This window comes from Taurulus bubalis (assembly GCF_910589615.1).
Source record: "Taurulus bubalis genome assembly, chromosome: 7".
NCBI lineage: Eukaryota > Metazoa > Chordata > Actinopteri > Perciformes > Cottidae > Taurulus > Taurulus bubalis.
This window is the reverse complement of record NC_136595.1, coordinates 16,157,790-16,178,126: the sequence shown is the minus strand read 5'-3', so window position 1 is coordinate 16,178,126 and position 20,337 is coordinate 16,157,790. Positions and strand designations below refer to the sequence as shown.

At 40.4% G+C, this 20,337-nt stretch overlaps 1 protein-coding gene across 1 annotated transcript in view; it reads right to left on the bottom strand.

The window, feature by feature from the left end:
- The window catches only part of LOC306739579 (adhesion G protein-coupled receptor D2), a gene marked incomplete at its 5' end in the record, with an annotated part of 82,672 nt that overhangs the window by 21,036 nt on the left and 41,299 nt on the right, over positions 1-20,337 (bottom strand). The window contains 3 exons of the mRNA XM_079221600.1: positions 12,255-12,408; positions 15,936-15,989; positions 20,256-20,297. Of these exons, the coding sequence (XP_079077726.1) occupies positions 12,255-12,408; positions 15,936-15,989; positions 20,256-20,297 (250 nt within the window). The remainder of the gene's footprint in view (positions 1-12,254; positions 12,409-15,935; positions 15,990-20,255; positions 20,298-20,337) is intronic.

Sequence of the window (20,337 nt, the reverse complement as noted above, 5' to 3'; positions counted from 1 at the left end):
AGTCACATATGCACACGCACACTCGGGGCAGGTGTAATTATGGTGCGCTATGACATATTTCAGAAAGAAGCGATCACTTGCAATCTGTACACATATGGGCAAGCATGTGTACGAACATCACACTCACATATCAACACACGACAGCCACCCAGATCGTTTTTCCTTCTTCTGACTTCAGTCCTCTACCCCTATCCTAGGAAAATGTTAGCACATGGCAAAAAATATGAATCATTTTGTGATATACCAATTATCAATTTAGAGAGACAGAACAGGATCCCGTCTGGTTTTGTGTATGGCTGGTGTCTGTTTTGGTGCGACCCTACGGACGAATATGAGGCTAAGCATAGAAACTGTAGTCTATACCCACACTCTAAGAGAAGTGACAGACTTTCTCTGAACCTTTGGGATTCTAAATGTTGCAGACAAAATAGACCCAAAACATCTTCTTGAGGGAGAACTTTCTATAAATGGTTAATAAGAAATGACTTGTGATATACAGTATCTATTTTTGGACCTCATTAAGTGTTAAAAGTTGATTTTCGCTTCCTTAGTATGTTGGCAGTGCTAAAACAATCTTACATTTCATCAGAAAACAAATGGCTCAACATCAACCAGCGTTGGTGGACTTCAGCCCAAACAAAAATCAGCACCATTAAAAAGAAAAAAGTGGATCTACTGTGGGCCACTGTTCCATGAGTATTACAGCACCGAACATATGTTTTCATCATGTGTCACTACAGGTTTTCTTTGGACACAAACACTAACAGGCTGATTTTGGCTGCACCCTTACACATTCATGCAGGTTTTTAAATTTAGCAGTGCATTTACGAACACTGACTATGTAAATGAGCACAGCTGCAGTGTGCAACATCTGAGAGTGCTGCTGCTAACACAAAATACTTTTATTTGCCTTGCTTTAGGCAGCCGTTCACTTAATTGTGCGATGCAGAACGGTACCACTCTGTGTTTAATATTCAAGCAAATAAAAAAAACAGTCGTTTTCAATATTCTTTGACTTTGTTCAGTAGAGTTATAGAAAATGTAGCACTGCGATAGTATGTGGACTTTACCTTCCTTCTCTTGTGTTTGCTTGATTTCATTTGCACATCTCTTGGTTTTCTTTACGCCTTTTTGTCACTTGCTCATCTCCCTCGTCTGCTTCAATCTTCATAATAACTTTTTTTTCCCCCTTTTCAACTACATTCTTTTTTGGATAGTGTGGACTGATGAGCATGTTGATCAGGGAAGAGTGAGGTAATGCAAAAAATGCTATGCTAAATGATTCTTAGTTGTAGTTATTTCTTTGTCTGCAAAGCAATTACAAGAAGTGCTTGCAATATCAGCCTTCTCTAGTTACATTTTCCTGCCCAGTGATGTTTGTGTAAAATCTATGTTTTTCAATCGTCATCATGTAAGTGGTCTTAAAAACATAGAAAAATGGCAAAAATCCTCTTTTAAATACACAAACACACTGTATGATTCCCTGATTAAAAAAAAGAAGTATATGCAAACCCTCACTACAAATATATGTGTAGTACATCCATCCTCTCACACACACAACACGACCATTAGTCCAAACGTACACATCCCCCAAGTGGAACAGCACACCCAGTGTCCTACTCTTACACCATCAGCAGCATCAAAAGGAGAATCTATATCCTCCCGTCTGTATTTTTTCATTTGAGTGACTATGAGGAGCAGCAGCAGCAGCAGCAGCAGCAGCAGCTGCCGCCTCTCTCCCTGCCTGTGCTCAGCCGGGGGAAGGCAGCAGGTTTAGCAGGTGAGGCAGATTTATGGCGGTGGAGGTGACCTCTGGGGCCGTAACACGGTGATGGGTGAGTGGCTCTCAACAGTAAGCTACTGGCACTTGACAAAGTGCCCGAAGCAGAATGAATTTACTTCTCTTTTCCTCAATCATCAAGCAGCCACTGCCCTGACCCCCATCCTGACTGCTATAACAAGATCTCCCATCTCACAAGGGCCTGAAAAATTTACTGTCACATCTACTTTTCAATGAGCTCAAGTGAGCACTTCTTTCACCTTCAACAGAGCAGGTGCCGGTGTGGAGGAGGGCTAACCTGCCCCGGTATGTGTTTGTGTGTGTGTGTTCGATGTGTGTGTGGTGTGTAAGAGAGAGGGAGATACGTAGGTCCGCTGGATTGCTCCTTCACTAACCCAAACTATTTGTCTCACACCCACATGCCTTCACAAACAAACAAAGCTTTAATAGAGTATTTGCAAACAATATTAAACAATGAGAACATATTGCATTGCAATCTTTCAAACACAAAGACATACCAATACTGTATCTTTGCACACACTCAACAACAATCTTCCCCTTCTCTCATCCCCTTGCTGAGACACACATACACACACAGAGAAAATGAGGTTGCCAGACAGGGATAGAAAGGGCACTACTATATGGATGTCTGTAGACACCTCTACCATTCATATTAGAAGTCAATCTACCTTATCACATCCCTTACACATACACACACACACCAGGCATTATGAAGTCTGTGTGTTTGCCAGCTTTCATCAGCTTGATGGCAGCAGAGTTGGACTTAATGATCCTGATATTTATTTTATATGCAGACGATAAATCTTGGTGCACACACATTCAAATTTCACCTTTCTTGCACTCTTGCTGTTGAGGTTAAATCACAATGGATGTGACAGAGAGAAAAGTAGAGAAAACTATATAAGATATACATTACTAGTTTGTTGCAAAAGTTTTGAGCAATTAAAAAAAAGAAACATGCATTCCTTTAATTCAATTCATTTTTTTTTACAAAAAAAGGTAGTCTGTGCAAGATAGCAAGTGCATTGGAGGAAAAACTGTCTAAAAACTTACTTTGACTTCAGGAAAGTAGAGATATATGACCCTTTAAGAGGAGACTGTGTCTGAGAGTCCGTGAGAAAAATGACAGTACACTTAAGAAATCAGGTTCACATCATGATTTTGGCCTGTGCATCATTTTAAACTATAATAGTCTTTTTTTCATTTTAATTCCTTGGCTATCACAGTCATAAAAACAAACGGACACACTGAAATACATAGGGAGAAAGCTCCACTTGTTTAAATGGTTACTGCATCAAATTGCCCATGCATGAAACAGTCCCAGTCTTAATCAATACCTTGTAAATTAGATAAAGTAAGTTGGTTAGGCCAACATTTCATTTTGGCTGCTTCACTCTTTACATTGGCATGACTAATTCAACCTCTTTTCTTTTATGAGCTGCTCTCTTGTCCTCCCTCGCCCACTGGGATAATGTTATCATGATGAGCCAATAAAAATCAATGATTAAACATGTGTAATTATCCAGAGACGGTGTATTAAAATTTATTGTCTCTCTCTGGTGAGCCATCACATCAGCCCTGGAGCGATCGACACTCTGCGGGTTACAACTGAAAGTAAAGGAGGGCATTAGAAGCTATTCAATAAGCCACTGTAAAATTGATCAGGCTATAAAAGCTGCTATCCGCCTGCTCCTCACGCACTCCAAACAAGGAAATGTGGCTGTGGAGGAGGAGAGTGAGTGACGGAGAGTATGGAAAAAGGACAGAGAGAGAGAGATGTTTATTTATTTCATGACATGTCTTTATTACAGAAAGGCAGCAGGGTGGTTATTCTAGGAGTAAGAAACAACATAATTTTGAACAGTCCGTAGGGATGTAGGGATGAGAGAGAGAGAGAAAGATAAAGGAAAGGGGAAGAAAAAGAGAGAGTGAAGCTGAGAGTAAATATAACTTTAAGAGAGCAGAAAGAGAGAAAGTATAAAAGTGAGACAACAGGCAGAGTGTTTACAACAAACAAGATAAAACGAAAAAAGAGCGACGCTATAATTTCTTTGCTGATAAAGCACTCAGTGTATCGTCAATAAGCAGTTAAACAGTGGGATTTGCCAAATGAAACTACTTTTAAAGCATTACATGTGCTGTAACTCACTGGTCACTATATAAGGTATTCTGCAGCACACACACACACACTCCACAAGATACAGGCCGTTTTCTATCTTCTTTTTCCAGTTTCATCATCTATATATAGTTATCGGGTAAATCAAACAGAGAATAGCCCATTACATTATACCGGCATCATACAAATACACCTGCATTGTGGGTAATTGGGCCCCCTAGAGGCCTTATCACCTTGACTTTAAAGACGGCACAGCTCTGGTGGGACTGGATCAAACACCTTACATTACTAAACTAAATGATCTCAACAGAACCAAAAATATTCTCATCAACTTTTCCCACCGCAAAAAAAAATTATCAATGTATTTTGGTCAACACTTTAGGTCAGTACAAAATAAATATGTGCACAATTTCCCACCAATGTTAATAAGTGCAGAAAACTCTCCAAAACTGGCAGAAATACTACATGAACACCCTTGGAGATGTATTGTTTGATAATATATATGGAGAGTATGCCACTTGAGCCTTTCTACTGCCATCTTAAAAAAAAAAAAGAGTTTCAAGAAATAAGAAAATTCCAGGAGCAGAGAGCGGTGCTGTCGGCTGAATCAGTGGCAGTGGCTCGGCAAACTGCGTTTTTCTTTTAACTTTCAATTCTCCTAAGCATCCGTGCTTCACAGCCCCTTGGGCTATTGCCTTTCTCAATCTGTCCCTGGAGAGGCAGGAGTTATGGTCCCTGTCGATTGAGGAGAAAGGGATGTTATTCCCCTGTCACCCCCTGGTCGCTCCGCCATCCTCCCTGCCCTGATCTACGGCCTGACTCCCCCCCTTACCCCATTCCTCCCTCCCTCTTCCCCACTTTGCTTCGTCGTAAGCTGCCGGCTATGTCGTTGCCATGGACTGTTGAGATGAGGACGATGAAAAAATGTTCTAGGGGGGTGGTGGGGGTGCTGATATTGGTTTAGAGGTGCTGTTGGCAGCTGCACGATGTTAGTAGTGGGGAATGCTTTAGGACTGAGTTAAGACACTCGCAGGAAAAGTGGTGTGTATGAACATGAAAAGGGACGATGGACAAAGCTTGCTAAATTTGTGATTTAGGCTGATGTGCTGCTTTATACAACGCACATGTACTAAGACAGCTTGTAGTGTGCTCTCTTTGCTGGAAGAAAGGGGGAGATGGTAAACTGAGAGACAGCTTGGCCCAGGAGAGGTGGCCGGCCCCAGGCCACATGCAGGTCTTTGTGCGACACCCTCCATAGGGGAGCAGTGACAGGGTTAAACATGAAAGGCAGTTAGCTGACGGTAGTGTGTGATCAAAGGGTCCCTGTCTCTGTAGGTTTGGTTTCAAGTTGGGTGGCTGACTGCTAAAATTGAATTTTATCAATCCAATCATATTAAAATGTATCATACAATTTTGCTTCAATTTCATGACAATGTTATATAATTTCACTTAGTGGATTTTGTATTTTCTCAAACTTTTGGAAATGTGTTTTTTAGTTTTTGTGAATGGAGAAAAAATACCAGACACAATGAAGGTTATTTTGGTGGGATTCAGTCCTCTTGCAGCAAGGTTAAACGTGGCTCAAATCCTTCAAAAGACAAAAGCTTGGCTCTACCATGTGTTGAAATATGTTTGGAGAAGTTCGCATGAATGTTCCAATTGATCTCTGTGCAATATGAGTTTCATTTGTGGTTTCTAAGAAGGAGAAAATGTGTCATGGTTCTCTGATTTAGTTGAAAAATAACTATCACTATTCAACCAACTGCCGGCAACAATATACCTTCAACACTACCAGCGAACATCAGAACAGATCTCCGTTCACCTGACACATGCTCAACAGAGGACTTCCAGACCACGGACTGCTCAGCAACATTTCCAAACTGGCCAATACTCTGCCTCTTTTGCACCTAGTTTGTGAGGGTCTCTCTGGGTGAAGGAATAAATAAATAAGCACATAAATAGATGAATAACCCAGAGAAATGGGAGCCCATGCGGCTTGGCCATCCATCATATATCCTATTACCACGCACTCAGCGGTACCTGCAGTATGTATAATGCAGTCAACCTTTGTAAGCAGATACAAATTCAACTCTTTTCCTCCTCAATTTGTTATATCTGACAACGCTACAGCTTATGCCTTGTTGTTTCTTTGAATTATGAATAGATTCTCTTCAACAGACTTTGCCTGTGCGTGGTAGCGTGGCGTTGGTATGCAGAACAGCTGAGGAAAACAAATTTGTATAGACTGGTACGCTTCGTAGCGGCTGGGCGAATATGCATAAACAGTTGCGCTTAAAGCCACTTAAGAACAACCAAATGGGCACAATATTTCATCTTTGGATTTGTTTCAGTGTGATGAATATCCAATGCCAGCATGTAGTACAAGTGCAGTTAACGCAGACGTTTAAGTGTTTCAAATGATCAAAGAATGTTTTTGAGATTTTTCACACAACGGTGAGAAATGGTGGCTAAGTGCTTTAACTGACAATTTAAATCTTACTTCCTGTCACAAAGGCCTTCTCGTAATTTAGCCATGACACTTGGAACCACAAATATTACAATAATAAGTAAGTAAGTATCATTCACAGGGAATGGAAGAAATGTGTGTAAGAGGAAGAAAGGGAGCACAAGAAAAAAGGAAAGCTAGCGAGTAATTTAAATTAACAAATCAGACACATGGGGAAAAGAGAGTGAACAAAACCAAGTGGGAGGAAGGAAGAGGAATGTAAATACATGGAAAACCCATAGCACATTTTGACTGTTGCCTGTTTGTTTGGGTATTTACACTGAGGCTACAATCAAGTCCTCAAAGCTTCAACCCACATGACAAGAGCGCCTTTCAGGGCCACATATCCTCTAAACAGCCAAGCCAAAAAGCCAAATCTCCGTCCACAGTCAGAACACAAAAAAAAAAAAAAAAGTCAGATCCACTTATTTGTCCATCACTTCAAAATGCAAAAAGGATGCAGGGAAAATCGTCAAAATGTAATTTGCGCACAGAGGGAGCGCAGGGGAAGATCCAGTGAGGAAGTGATTTTTTTGAGACTTGGCTGAACTTTCAAGCCCTGTTTGGTTTGAGCAGATGTAGAATTAGTGCACATCACTTTGCATCAGCAAGACATTGAACACAAGCTGCTTCTCAGAGGCCAAATGCCGCTCTCTCACACAGACACAACTCACCTCAAGTGTCCATGTAATTATCAATGTGATGTCAATTCCCACAGCAAGAAATTTGTATTATTCGATTTCCTAAAGCATGTGTGGCCTCTTACAACCCGTTGAAACTAATACAAAACACAATAACTTCTATTCCACTTTTTTAGTCGGGCCACTTTGTGAATTTTAACTGTTTTCAAAAATGTACCTGTAAATGCAGAATAACCCCCACTGCACCAGGTTTGATCTTTACTAAGGTGCTGGTAGTATCAAAAAGTTCAAACTGATAGAAGAGATATCTGCACACTTAAATCTATGCAGAGGACACTATAATTTAGCTTTCGGTCTGAAGGAACTTAATCAGAGCATACACGGTTTAAAAGGAACGGCAGATGAAGAAACAACCAAATCATCATTAAATTGACCTGTAACATAAGTCACACGTCACGGCAAACATGTTCTGCAATGTGTAAAACAACTTCAGACAGACACTGCATTCATGTGTAACAGTAATTATTTAAGAAACAGTACTCCAGGATAGTACTTCATTATGTTACACAAGTGAAACACATTGTAATTACAAGTTGCATTATAAGTGTTTTCACATAAGTAATAGTACTACTACCAATAATAACAACAATAATAATAATACACTGAATTCATCAAGCACTTTCCATACAAAGGGTGTAGCTCAAGTCGCTTTCCATTAAAGAAAGGACAGGTATCAGTACAAGGATACGTGCACATAGTACAAGGATTACATCACTTAACACTCTGGGCAAGAAGTTAAATCACACATTCATACATTTAGTACACTTGAATAACAACCAAGGATATCTGAAATCATAATGCATTCTTCCACGATAACTGATTTCGACATGCACATCATAATGAGCAAAAGTCATACAGAAAAGAAACAGAAAGGTCAAGCAGCAGTCAAGCAGCTGCTTGACCTTTCTGTTTAACTGAAATGATCATCTAAGAGTTATCTTCTTTTTTTTTAAATGACTCATGAGCATGAGGATACACCTGATACAACATATCATTTAGAGTTTTAGTTACTATACCGTTCTAATATCAGACTGGTAAAGGTGGCATGGAGTCAAGTGACAAATTGTGTGAGCCTTTCAGTGTTCTAGCTGGACATTATATGCCTCTACCAATGTTTCTCGTGCATAATGCTCTTCTGACACCACCAATATTTATCCATAAACCATCACTTCCCTTGATATATAGTGATATTGAGGTCATGCGCTGAAAATATTGTGACACTTGGCTGTGCATGGTCTTCAGGAATGGACTTGGAAATAGAAGAAAGCAAGCACCCAAATGAAATTGCTACAAACATGCTGTCATTATACAAGGGAGTATTTTATTTTTGGAGCAGGGGAACCTGTTGTATGTCAATGAACTGGGCTAAACATGCATGACAAGTGATGGTGTGTGGGTGGAAGGAGGCAATAGGGGAGTCAACCCCATAGTGGTGTCAACGAAGGATCTGTGCGTAATCTGCAGAAGATGCATGCAATAGACCGCCACACTATTTTATCTACAAGGCCCCTAATTGCAAGGGATGCTGAGGAACACATGGTAGGAAAAGTGGAAAGGCGGAGGAGTGTCAGATGTCAGCAATGTGCAGGCATATGGTTCTTAAAAGTTGGGTTACATTAACTGGAAATCAGGTTTGCTATGATGATCTTGTGAGGACTGCATTATATTGTGCATGCTGCATCTTTTCTTTGTTAAATTAACCTTGTGAACAGGTTATGCGGACGTCACACCACTTAATATCTAAAACATGATTGTGACATTTAGAGACACTAAGATGTTAAGAAGACATTCAGGACACTTGCCATTTAATACTGACATAGATTGGCCATGAAACTACATGATAAACATATACCTATGGTCCAGTGAAACACAAAAGAGACTCCAAATGAAAAAACTCAGTGACCTTTAGTGAACCATAAAAGAAAGATAACTGCTTGACTATCTTTGTTTGTTGAGAATGAGGCTTAAACAAAGCGAGAACATGATGTGAGGTAACTCTAGTGATCCAGCATATTATTCCTGCTTAAAAGGCCTCGCAACCTTCAACTCAGCCATTGTGTGGGACCATCTCATCAGGAATGCAACGCTCATGCACATACACAAACACCCACACAACCATTCCCCTTTCAAATCAAATCCCCCCACACTTCATCCCCTATTCCTTCATTATGCACTTGTCCTTCTCTTGTGCTCACAGAAAATATGTGCTTTACTTTGTTCACATTTTTCACCATGCACCCTCAACATAATCCACTGAATGCCTTGGACATTTGTGCCAACCAACTTGAGTAAACAGGAATATGGAAAAGGCATAAGAAGGGGCTGACCTTGTACATGCAAGCTACTGCTATCACTTAAGAGATGGTGTGGTTATTGTTCAGAAAAATGGAGCCCATCTGTTTGTATGTCGTTTGTGCTTCATGATGAGAAGGCATTTAGTCCCGTAAGTGTAGCGTACTGTCGATATATCTGTCAATATTGTAAAGCCACCATTTCCCAAAATGCAACATTCTGCTCATTTTCTTTTCTTTTTCTTAATAAATGATATCAAATCTATTTAGTGGAAAATGACGGATACAGCCCTGCCGAGATTCATTTTGATATTTTAGTGCATGACAACTTGATTTAATCAAACATAATAAAACTACCCACTGTGCCTCCAGAGAAATTGGTCTGACTTCTGTATCACCTCTTCACAGCATCACATCCATGCTTAAAAAAAGGCCCATTTAAAAACAAATATTCAATCACCTTGCATGTAGTATAAAATGATGGTCAAGTGAGTTAGGTTCGTCATGATGATTAGTTACAGCAAATTGAGACTGCATGTTTGCCTGTGTCTGCCCAGCCGGGTGACAATACGCATACAGTAGCACTAGTTTGTCGTGTGTGAGCACTCGGCCGACAACCCATTCCCAGCACTCAATCAGACGGAGCTGATGGGATTTGCATGTTGCAGCATCGAGACATGAGCAGATTGGAGGAGTAGCAAATGGGCTGAATAATATCATCTGACAATCAATTATTTCTACAATTGTGTTACATAAAAAACATGATTTCTGCTGCCGAGTTTGATTTGTCAGATTGCATCGGATGTTCAGTCATGTGAATGTGACGGAGGGACTGATTTAACTACTGCGCGCTGAGTGAATGAAAGAGACAGTAATAGTGTTGAGGACCATGCAAATCACCTGCAAAGGAAACGCTGTAAATCAGTCTGAGAGGTGCACAGAGCGGCAACAAGGAGCAATAACACACAGCACATGTACTATTTAAATGTGAATAGCATTATTGTTCAAGTCATAAACCATAAGCCACAGAGTATTTACCAATAATACTTTGTTTGCTAATTATTAAATTATAAATACAAAGTCATATTACATTTTTCTATCCCATTGACAATGAATAAAATAGTCAGTGATTTTCTTTTTCGAAGACATTATATTCATAAACCTCTGCATACTTGTTTGGCCCTTATTTCAGTTTTGGTTTTCTTTGCTTTTGCAAATAAATAAATAAAAATGATTTAACTCTGTAAATGCTGCATCAACTAGGGCAACAGAGCAGGTGACATTAACACCGGCTTAGAATTACAGAATGAAACCAGGGATCGACCTCTCCCTCGTCCTTTCCCTGCTTTGAAACTGGTGTCTCCAATCTTTTCCACAACCAAATGACTCTTAACTCGGCTGAGTGCAGCATGGGTCAGGGAGCTAGATTGAAGACAGGGTGTCTGGTTAGTGTTCAGGTTCAACAGGAGATTTCTAATGTCTGATTTCACTCACAGGCCAGACGCTACACTCTCTGTTTCAGAGTGCCTTGCCGTAATGCCTTGCAGATATGCCAGTGGGGGAATAGTGGGGGGATAAAAGTGCAGAGACAAACTTGAGTCGACTTTATGATCATTTTAAAAGCTGTATTTGTTCTATTATTTTGACCACCCATTTATACATTTATATCAGTGAAGGTAGACTAAATATTACAAACACCTCTCTGAATAACACAATACAATTGAAAGCATCACAAACTGAACAACCATTCTGTTAAATGAACACATATACAAAAGAGCTTCAACAAAAATGCAATATTATAAACTTATTGAAGGCAGAGCGGTTGTATTATATTGCATTAGATCCAGCGAGGAGTGCCAAATTAACCAAAACTGAGTGAATATAAAAAAATGTATGCAGTGAAAAAATATGTGCAAGTATATAAGTCAGTAAATATACATTTAAAAAAAAAATGTGAGAGGAGGTCGTCATTGGAACTCAAGTCATCAAGAGGGAATGCTTTTCATGTTTCATGAACTTGGTGCAGCTTAACTAGTCACACACACACACACACACACACACACACACACACACACACACACACACACACACACACACACACACACACACACACACACACGCCACATGAACTTTCAACACTTGTTAATTTCATTGAATTAATTAGTAAAAAGGCTTGGCTGCGTTTGAGGTACTAAACTATACTGTTAAATGAAAATCCTTCACAGGCAAAACTACCACTTCTGATCTGAATATTTTCATGGCCGCAGGTGCTGCCCTGCTCAAAAGAGAGGGTACATCGAGAAAAAAAGGTACACAACCCACACAATACTTAACTTATTCTTATGAATTCAGATTTCATCTTTCATTCTAATTAAAAAATGTATCGGTGGCCTTCCATGTTCTTTTCAATTGACGGTGGATTGGTTGTGCTTTTTGAGAAGAAAAGCCAGCACAGTAATCAAATTAGCAAGCAATCTTGTAGCTTGCTGTATTATGTTCATTTACAAAGAGAGCTGGTTCAAATACGTTCACTATGAAAAACTGTGTGGGAAAAGTGAATAAGAGATAGTAGAAAGTGAATAAGAGATAGTAGTAATATCGTTAAATCACAAAAGCTCTAACTGTAACTCTATTCAAAGCTCCGACAGAAGTCTAGAAGTAGTAGTTGCATTATCATTGCAGCTTCACCTTTAAAATGAGAATGACATGCCTGGGTCCTTATATAGATCTTTTTCTTCAAAACAGGAAAAGTAAAGGCGTAACTAATAACATAAATGATGATGTCAGTGAGGCTTGGAGAGGCTAAGCACTGGATTTGTATGGTATTAGTCTGACTCACCTCTGGTCCTCTCGTCCTCCTTCACCAGGCCGGAGCTGTTGCTGCGAGTGGAGGTGTGGGTGGCCTCCTCCTCCTGACTCGGGGTAGCTCCTGGTGGGAAACTGACAGGACGAGAGCTGGTAACTGAGCTGGATGGTCGGGAACTGGCGCAGTTCTGTAAGAAATGAGAAGGGTGTGTAAGCTGCAGTAGAACACTGAAGGGTTTTATAACTGCTTAAGGTGCTTATCTGTCCGTAAAAAAAAGTTGAATTACTAACATTATCAACAGAATGTAAAGAGGTTCCGATATTGACGTCTATGTGTTTTGTTATAGAGATATCTACTAAAACGAACATGCTAAACAGCTAACCTCGGGCTGTCCTGTCTTGCTGTACCACTGGTACCACAAGAGCCGATAGTGAGTCACTGTAATGGTCAGTGTGCCCTCATAAGCGGACGAAGAAGTAGAGCTGCTCCGGACCTTGTCTTGTTGGCGATACAAGGTTCGTACAATTTGAGTTTGTTTATTAGAATAAATCCAAAATAGCAAAAACTAGAAAATGACGGAAGATGAAAGGGGTACAAGTCAGCGGGATGACAATTTTCATTTAGCCAATTGTTACCGACTGCCTTTAAAATTCACAAGAGGGGCATTGAGTGACGTAATATATATCAAAGAACGTGTTAACGTTACCGCAGACCTTATTTCAGGCATCTAACCAAAAACCATCCATTTAAAACCCACATTGACTTTGGGATGAGGGAACTCATCAGTAAGAAAGACTAATGGATTTTTACATTTACACTTTTTACACTTTTTCTCTGATCAGCACAAAGAAACGTCTTATTAAGAAGTCACAGTGTGTAACAAACGTGAATAGATGTCACTGGCTATTGTAGACTACAGTATTGTCCGTCCAACAATCCTCGAACCAAACCTGGGCAGCTGCTCTTCGAATTAAACTCAGAGACCTCCTTATTTCACACACGCATCTTCCAGCCAGACCAAAATAAACGGCAATCACAGAAAACCCATTTGTTTGCACAGCTCTCAAACAGACTGAGGGGCTTCAACAGGCTCCAAGGCATCTTATGTTTCATACTGTACTTCCATCAGGCAGGAATGCCTCAACACTTGGGGCCTGCCATTCTAGCTGCGTTTGCGTGTTGTTGAGGTCTTTCAGTGAACATGACACACACACAGTGGAAACTGATAAATACATGCACAGCTAAACATCATTGTAAGTTACTCCAACAAGGGGTCTTAGCAACAGACATGAATAATACGTATTTTATTTAACAACACGCAGCTATTTCACAGTCAGCAGACAGAAACATCCACTTTTTACTGTCCACTTGTGAAAATCAAATTCTAGTTAAATTAATTGTTTCTAACAGCAAGACTGATTGCAACCAACTCCTTGCTTCCTATGTTGTCAAAACTTGAATTAAGATCAAAACAACTAATCCGCTTCCAATTTATTTCTATATTTCAGTGGTGTCAGGGGCATGGAGTATTGGGGAGGGGTGTTTTTTATACGGGTCCTGTAACTGACAGCTTTATTTCACAAAGCAATCTGGCTGTGTGTGTGTGTGTGTGTGTGTGTGTGTGTGTGTGTGTGTGTGTGTGTGTGTGTGTGTGTGTGTGTGTGTGAGGTCAGGGTGTGTCAGGAGATACTTGATATCAAACAGGCAGTCTACAATGGTCGTAGTGTGTGTATGTGTGTATAAAACACCACCACCTGAGGCAAAAAAAGCTGTGTGTGCGACCCACGCCCATGAAGAGGGCTACCACGAGGAAGAGGGCTACAGAGGGTGACAGAAGTGTGGAATTTAAGAGGGGAGAGTGTGTGATTAGGTTTGGTGGAATTTATAGAGAGGTCGTCAAGGTCAGAGGTGTGTCAAGTCACTGTGCCAAGAGCAATATGTACTTAAATTGTTCCCTCAATATTCAAAAGATTTTCCTGTTGTGGGCTAGGTTGTATAAAACATTTATTTGTAATTATATGTTTATTCTGATGCCATGAGCACTGATTAAATACAGTACATGACTGTTACTATATCAGTATGGTGCTTGACCTTCTTAAAAAAATCAGTTTCACACATACTCATCCGATCAGATCAGATGACGTTAGCAAGGCTTAGTATTGGCTGCTTGCAATGTTGGTGATCAAGGAAAAATCGGACGATAAAAGTTTAAAATGATTTGTTATAATTTAAATAACTAATATACATTCTTTAATTGTAGTTGCAGTGAAATATCTCACTGGGTTAACCCTTCGGTCATTGCAAATAATATAACATATAAACCCCTCTATCTCCGACAAGTGCCATTCGTCTTCAAATGACCCCATATGCAGTAACACCGCCAAAGCCTCTTTATCCCCCAGCCGGCAAGGCACGATACCCAATCCTATGTTTTACAACAAGGGGATATATAGGGGCATGTGCGGTCATCTAGAGCCAAATGTCTCCTATCTAACCAAAGGACAGGTAGATACAGTATTTCAAGCAGGATTTATGGCACAAAATAGCATTAGCTAAAAACCGTCAGGCGGCAGTGATGGCTAAAAAACGCATTCTGGTAGCGGAACCCAACAAGATTGGAAAATTGCCACCACCAGAGGGGAGAGGAAGCAGTAAAATTGACGGTAGATGGGGGGGGGGGGGGGGGGGGGGGAGCTCACTGATAACATGAGCAGCCAATATATCAGACTGCACCTGGCAACAAGGGGCCCCAAGGGGGGCCCCCAGCCGAACCGCACTACAGAGAGGCACACTCAACACTCTAATTTATATATTTATTTCATTTCTCCCCATCCTTACATTGTCCATCTCTAAGGTGGCGGGGGGGGGGCACCCTGCTATTTTAAAAATCAATCTGCCGTCAAAAAAGATTTCATTCCTTCTTCAATGACCTGAAGCGAGAGGTTGGGGAATATTGGTGGGGTGCATATGTGTGGGTCAGGGTGCAGAGGGAGGGGCAGGACAAAGTGTTGCCGGCCAAAGAGGAGTGGAGTTAATGTGATCACTCATAAGGGACCAGATGCATTGTGTGTGTGTGTGTGTGTGTGTGTGTGTGTGTGTGTGTGTGTGTGTGTGTGTGTGTGTGTGTGTGTGTGTGTGTGTGTGTTTGTGTGCGATGGGGGCAAAGGAGAGGGGAATGATTAGAGTCTGTGTTTGTCAAGGTGCTAGGGTCTATAATTGTCCGTATGAGTGTGTGTGTGTGTGTTACTTGTGTATGTGTTTGTGTGTCCCGGAGACTATTAAGTACTTTTAAAGTGCTTTGTGTGGGCTACAGGATAAGCTTCCTCGGCACACACACTCACACACACACACGCAGCATCCAACCGCCTCAGCCAAACAGCAGCGTCCAACAAGGTATAAATACTGCCTTGACACTTTAATGTCAGGGGATGGCTTGTCCTGGATTAGAAACTTGTAACCCACCACGGAGCTTGACATTGCTGGGATGAAGGTGCTGCAATAGGCAGCTTGAGGAAGGGGGAGAGCTATTACGGGGGGTCTATGTTTGATGTATAAGGGCATCTAACATGGACTGTCAACTAGCAGATGTACAATGTTGCTTAGTGGCCAGCTTTCATTGGCAAGGGAAAATTAGTTTGTCGCACTAGTGTGTATCAGAGACACAAAGACATGAAAACACACACACTTCAAAACAAAAAATAGATGACAACATACTGAAAAATTAAGCGCTTTTCTTCTCTCCTTGATCCTGTTGACCGTGCTCCGAATCTGAAAGAATAGGGGAGAAAGAGATAAGTGTATCTGACACAACGCTCAATGAAACACACTTGGATCAAAACCAAAAAAAATCTTTAACAGCAAACAACTGCGAGCACCTAAAGTGTAAAATGAAGAAAGGGAGTGGAAACAACAAATTTGGAACGTTGGTTTGCAGGTGCTAACAGTAGTTGGGGAGAGGTGTGTGTGTGTGTGTGTGTGTGTGTGTGTGTGTGTGTGTGTGTGTGTGTGTGTGTGTGCGCGCGCGCGTGCGTGCGTGCGTGTATGTGTATGTGTGAGTAAGTGCACATGTACGTGTGTTCCAGTATGTCCCAGTGGCTAATGGGACTTGAAAGTGACACATAGAGCTAGCAAACTAAGGAGACGACTTCAAGCTATCATCTGTCAGCATAGAGCGCCGGGACCAACAAATGGAGCTATTGGAGGAGAAGGGACCGCCCTAGCAGAACAGATTACATTTTTACACTCCGGATGAAACAGTGTAGTGGACGCCTTCATTTAACACATACAATACCAGTCACGGATTTCATAAATTTAGAGATGCATGCATACAGTTTCAGTAAAGACTTAAGTTGACCCCCAACCCTAAGTTGTAATTTACCTAAACTAAACAATGAAAAAAAAATAAAAAATATATATATATATATATATATATATATATATATATATATATATAATATATATTATATTATACTGATGAATTGTATGTATCAATCTTTCTTTTAAATTGATAAATCACAATTTGTAATTGAACCGATCCAAGTAGTTATGACAAGTGACTAACGATTAATTAGTATCAACAAACATTTGATGTAAATATTGTGTAAATAATCTAACAGTGAAAGACAGTAATCTTGCAATTTACTCTGTCATTTGAATAAAATTCTACATGAATTAACCTTTGAGAAAAACCTGTCAAAAAACTTTGTATGGAATAATACAAAAACATATTTTATTTTTTAAATAATGTGTAATAGTGTTACTAGAAATAGAAATACCTTTGGAAAAAAAACAAATTCAAAACGTAGTATTCAATCTAAAACAGCTCCTGCATTTTCTTATGGAAGGCTGTTGGAAGAATGAAAATATGAGAATAAACAAAAATAAAAACAAATCCACACAACAGCAGCTGGGAATTAATGTATTTCCCTACGAAAAAGTGTTGATGCTTTTAATTACTAATACAGTGTCATAGGTCTGCTTATTTATTTTATATTAAAAATACAGAACAATTGCATTATTATTAATTGAGTATTGGAAGATCTCCCTTTTTTCTATGATCAATTTGCTTCAACAACAAGAACAATATATATGTAAAAAAAAAATCAAACAAACATATAGAACAGCAGGAATTACTCAGTGTGTTTTCAGTTAAGTAGGATGAAGTCTTATATGAACAGCCTCTGGCACTTAAGAGGTGTGTGTGTGTGTGTGTGTGTGTGTGTGTGTGTGTGTGTGTGTGTGTGTGTGTGTGTGTGTGTGTGTGTGTGTGTGTGTGTGAGACATTGTCAGCGCTCACTGTAAATTTGTAGCGGATGGGCACTCATCACTACAGCCCGTCCCAGCCCAGCCCACCACGTTAGTGAATATGCATTATGGCTTATGGCTTCATTAAGTCGCAGCGTGTTATAAATTATGACACCACACTGAACACACACACACAGTCTCAAAGACGGCATGTGTATACAGAGGATGTTTTGCATATATACCAACGTTGAAGGGCCACATAATGAAGAGAGCCCGAGCATTGTGACAGGGCAAAATCAACAGCACCAACATCATGTTTCCAAAATCCTCCTATTATTTCTGACAAGATCCGCAGAAGGCCTTCAACGCGATGCAGATGTTGGAGAGACAACATCTTAACACAATCTAATGGGTAAAGTAAGTCCTTGGGATTTCTATGATATCAAAAGCAGCCGGCGTACTGAGGCAATTACATGACACAACTTAATTAATCATTTGACAATGAGGGGAAGGGCATTGTTTTAGATGATCGTTATGTGTTTACGGGGTTTTGCGCACACTCAAGGTTTTGAATGATGCAAAGCGTGGTTCCCCATGTAAATGGGCGCAAAACGATTACCATATGAAAGCAGCACGCCCAACAACACCTGCCGACATCCTTGGAGCTGATGGAAATAAAAGGTCATCAAAGCACGGGATTACAAGGTGACCACCAAGGAAAAGCTAATTGCTATGAATAATGGAAAGCTATTGTCAAGTAATTAGCAATTAAAACGCTGCATTTTGAGAGCAATAGCAGCAGACACAGTCTGTCTTCCATGCCATATTGGTAATTATTGAGCATGGAAACCAGCCTCATGAATGGAGCATTTTCTGGCAGTAGGTAATTCAACACCTCTCTTTAGCATATCAAAGTACAATTTCTTCACCATACGATGGCTATAGACTGATTTTGACCAGGTTAAGAACTAACAGCGACTTTGCAAAGTTTTTTCCCCACTCACAAAGCTGGTTAGCCTCGATAAAGAAAGACAAACCTTTCTGTCTCACATTGGCCTTTTCCCTCAGCATCCCATTTAGTGTTTGTTTTTTATGCAGCATATATTTCCTTTCAGGTTTCAGGGAGTGTGAAACCTGAAGTGTGTGCCACACTCTAGACCAGTCAAAGACACAAAACAAAAGGTTGAGCAGGTCGGGGAGAACCAAATGAGCGCTCCGGAAAGGTGCTGAGGGTTCAGAGGACAAAAAGAGAAATGTGTAGATCTGAATGATGGCAAAATTACGTTACAAAAATCTATAAAAAATGTTAACAGAGAAGTGTGGTCCTTTTGAAAAACGGAACATGTACATGAGCTGCTCCCATGGTCAAGGGCAGTGAAAATGAATTCCCAGGCACTAAAAAAGCCACTTAAGCACGAATGCTGTGTGGATTTATTTTACAGTGCAAAAGGTCAACCCTCCTTGGCTCTGCATTGTCGGTGCATCGCCTATGACTCAGGGACAGCTCTTCATGCTCTGGAGAAGACATGAATGATGAAAGGAAAGAGAAAATGGGAAATAACAAAGGACAGGCAATGCAAATGTTACATGTAAGATGTCCTCTTCAATAGTGAGAGAAAAAAAAGATAAGAAATCGACGGGGAAGAGGTTCCGCTAATTTAATACTTATATTAATCATAATTGTATTTGTAATACTTTAAAGAGCTGGGTATTGTATAACTGTGCTACTCAGCTCTTCAAAAAAGCTGCTTGTATGGTATACAGTGACAATGACCTTGTTCATTTAGTCCAAGCAACATGAGGCAAATGAAAAGATACATTATGTTTGTATTCATCACAACTGAAGACTCATCAAGCAAGGTTCACTCCACCCACAGAGGAGACCGTTGGTTAGATTCATTTTAACATTCTGTATTTGCAGCTGTGATATCAACTATCTTTTTATACATCAAATATTGTATGTTTCTTCAGAAAACTGTGTACTTGGCTTAAATACTATTTTGAAAATAGATTTTTACTAAATCTGTTTATTTCATTTGCAGATTTCTCCTTTCTCCTCAAAGTTTGCAATAAAAAGAGTCTAAACATGAACAATACACCACAAGTTTAGAAAAATAGTGCTGTATTTTAAGAAGGCTCAGATGAATATCATTTATGCACATCTAAAGTTAACCCTATTTACATAGACTAAGAGCCACATTTGACCAAGAGTGATTTTCATCACTTGAGTCTCATCCATTAAATGGTATCTCCCTGTGTCTCGCCACTCAACCAAACCCTCCACCCCTACACAGCTGCGGCGTATCTAAATGGTAATAAAGCAGCATCTCTATACAATATGTCCTCCTTCATTGCATATTGTTGGTTGCATATTGCTTTTATTTTTTTGTCCTACTATGGTTACTGCTTGGGGCCCCGCGAAGCCCTGGCCAGCGGCTTTGTCAGGATGCTAAATGGAGGGCCGTGAGTTAAAAAACTTAAAGAGGCAGTGAAATATTAGCCAATGTGGGTGAGGAATGAGTGGCTGAGAACCGCGGCGTGTCAGTGTTTAATGGTCGGACTCGGATGCATATAAGTTAGTCCAAGCATGAAGGGCAGTGGGACGCTCGCGTGGAAACGATGTCGCCTCCCCTCCTTCCCATCCCTCCTCCCATCCACAGACACACGTTCACACACATACACACTCGTACTGTCACCCCCCATCCACACAGCGTTTAAGCAAGGAGCCCATCAGAAACTTGTCATTTCTCTCATTCACTCCGACAGCCTTGAGACACAATGCAGACTTACCTCTGTGTTGTACACCCCATATATCAGGAAGATGAACAGGCCCTGCAAACACAGACAAAGAAAGAGTGAGAGAAAGAAAGGG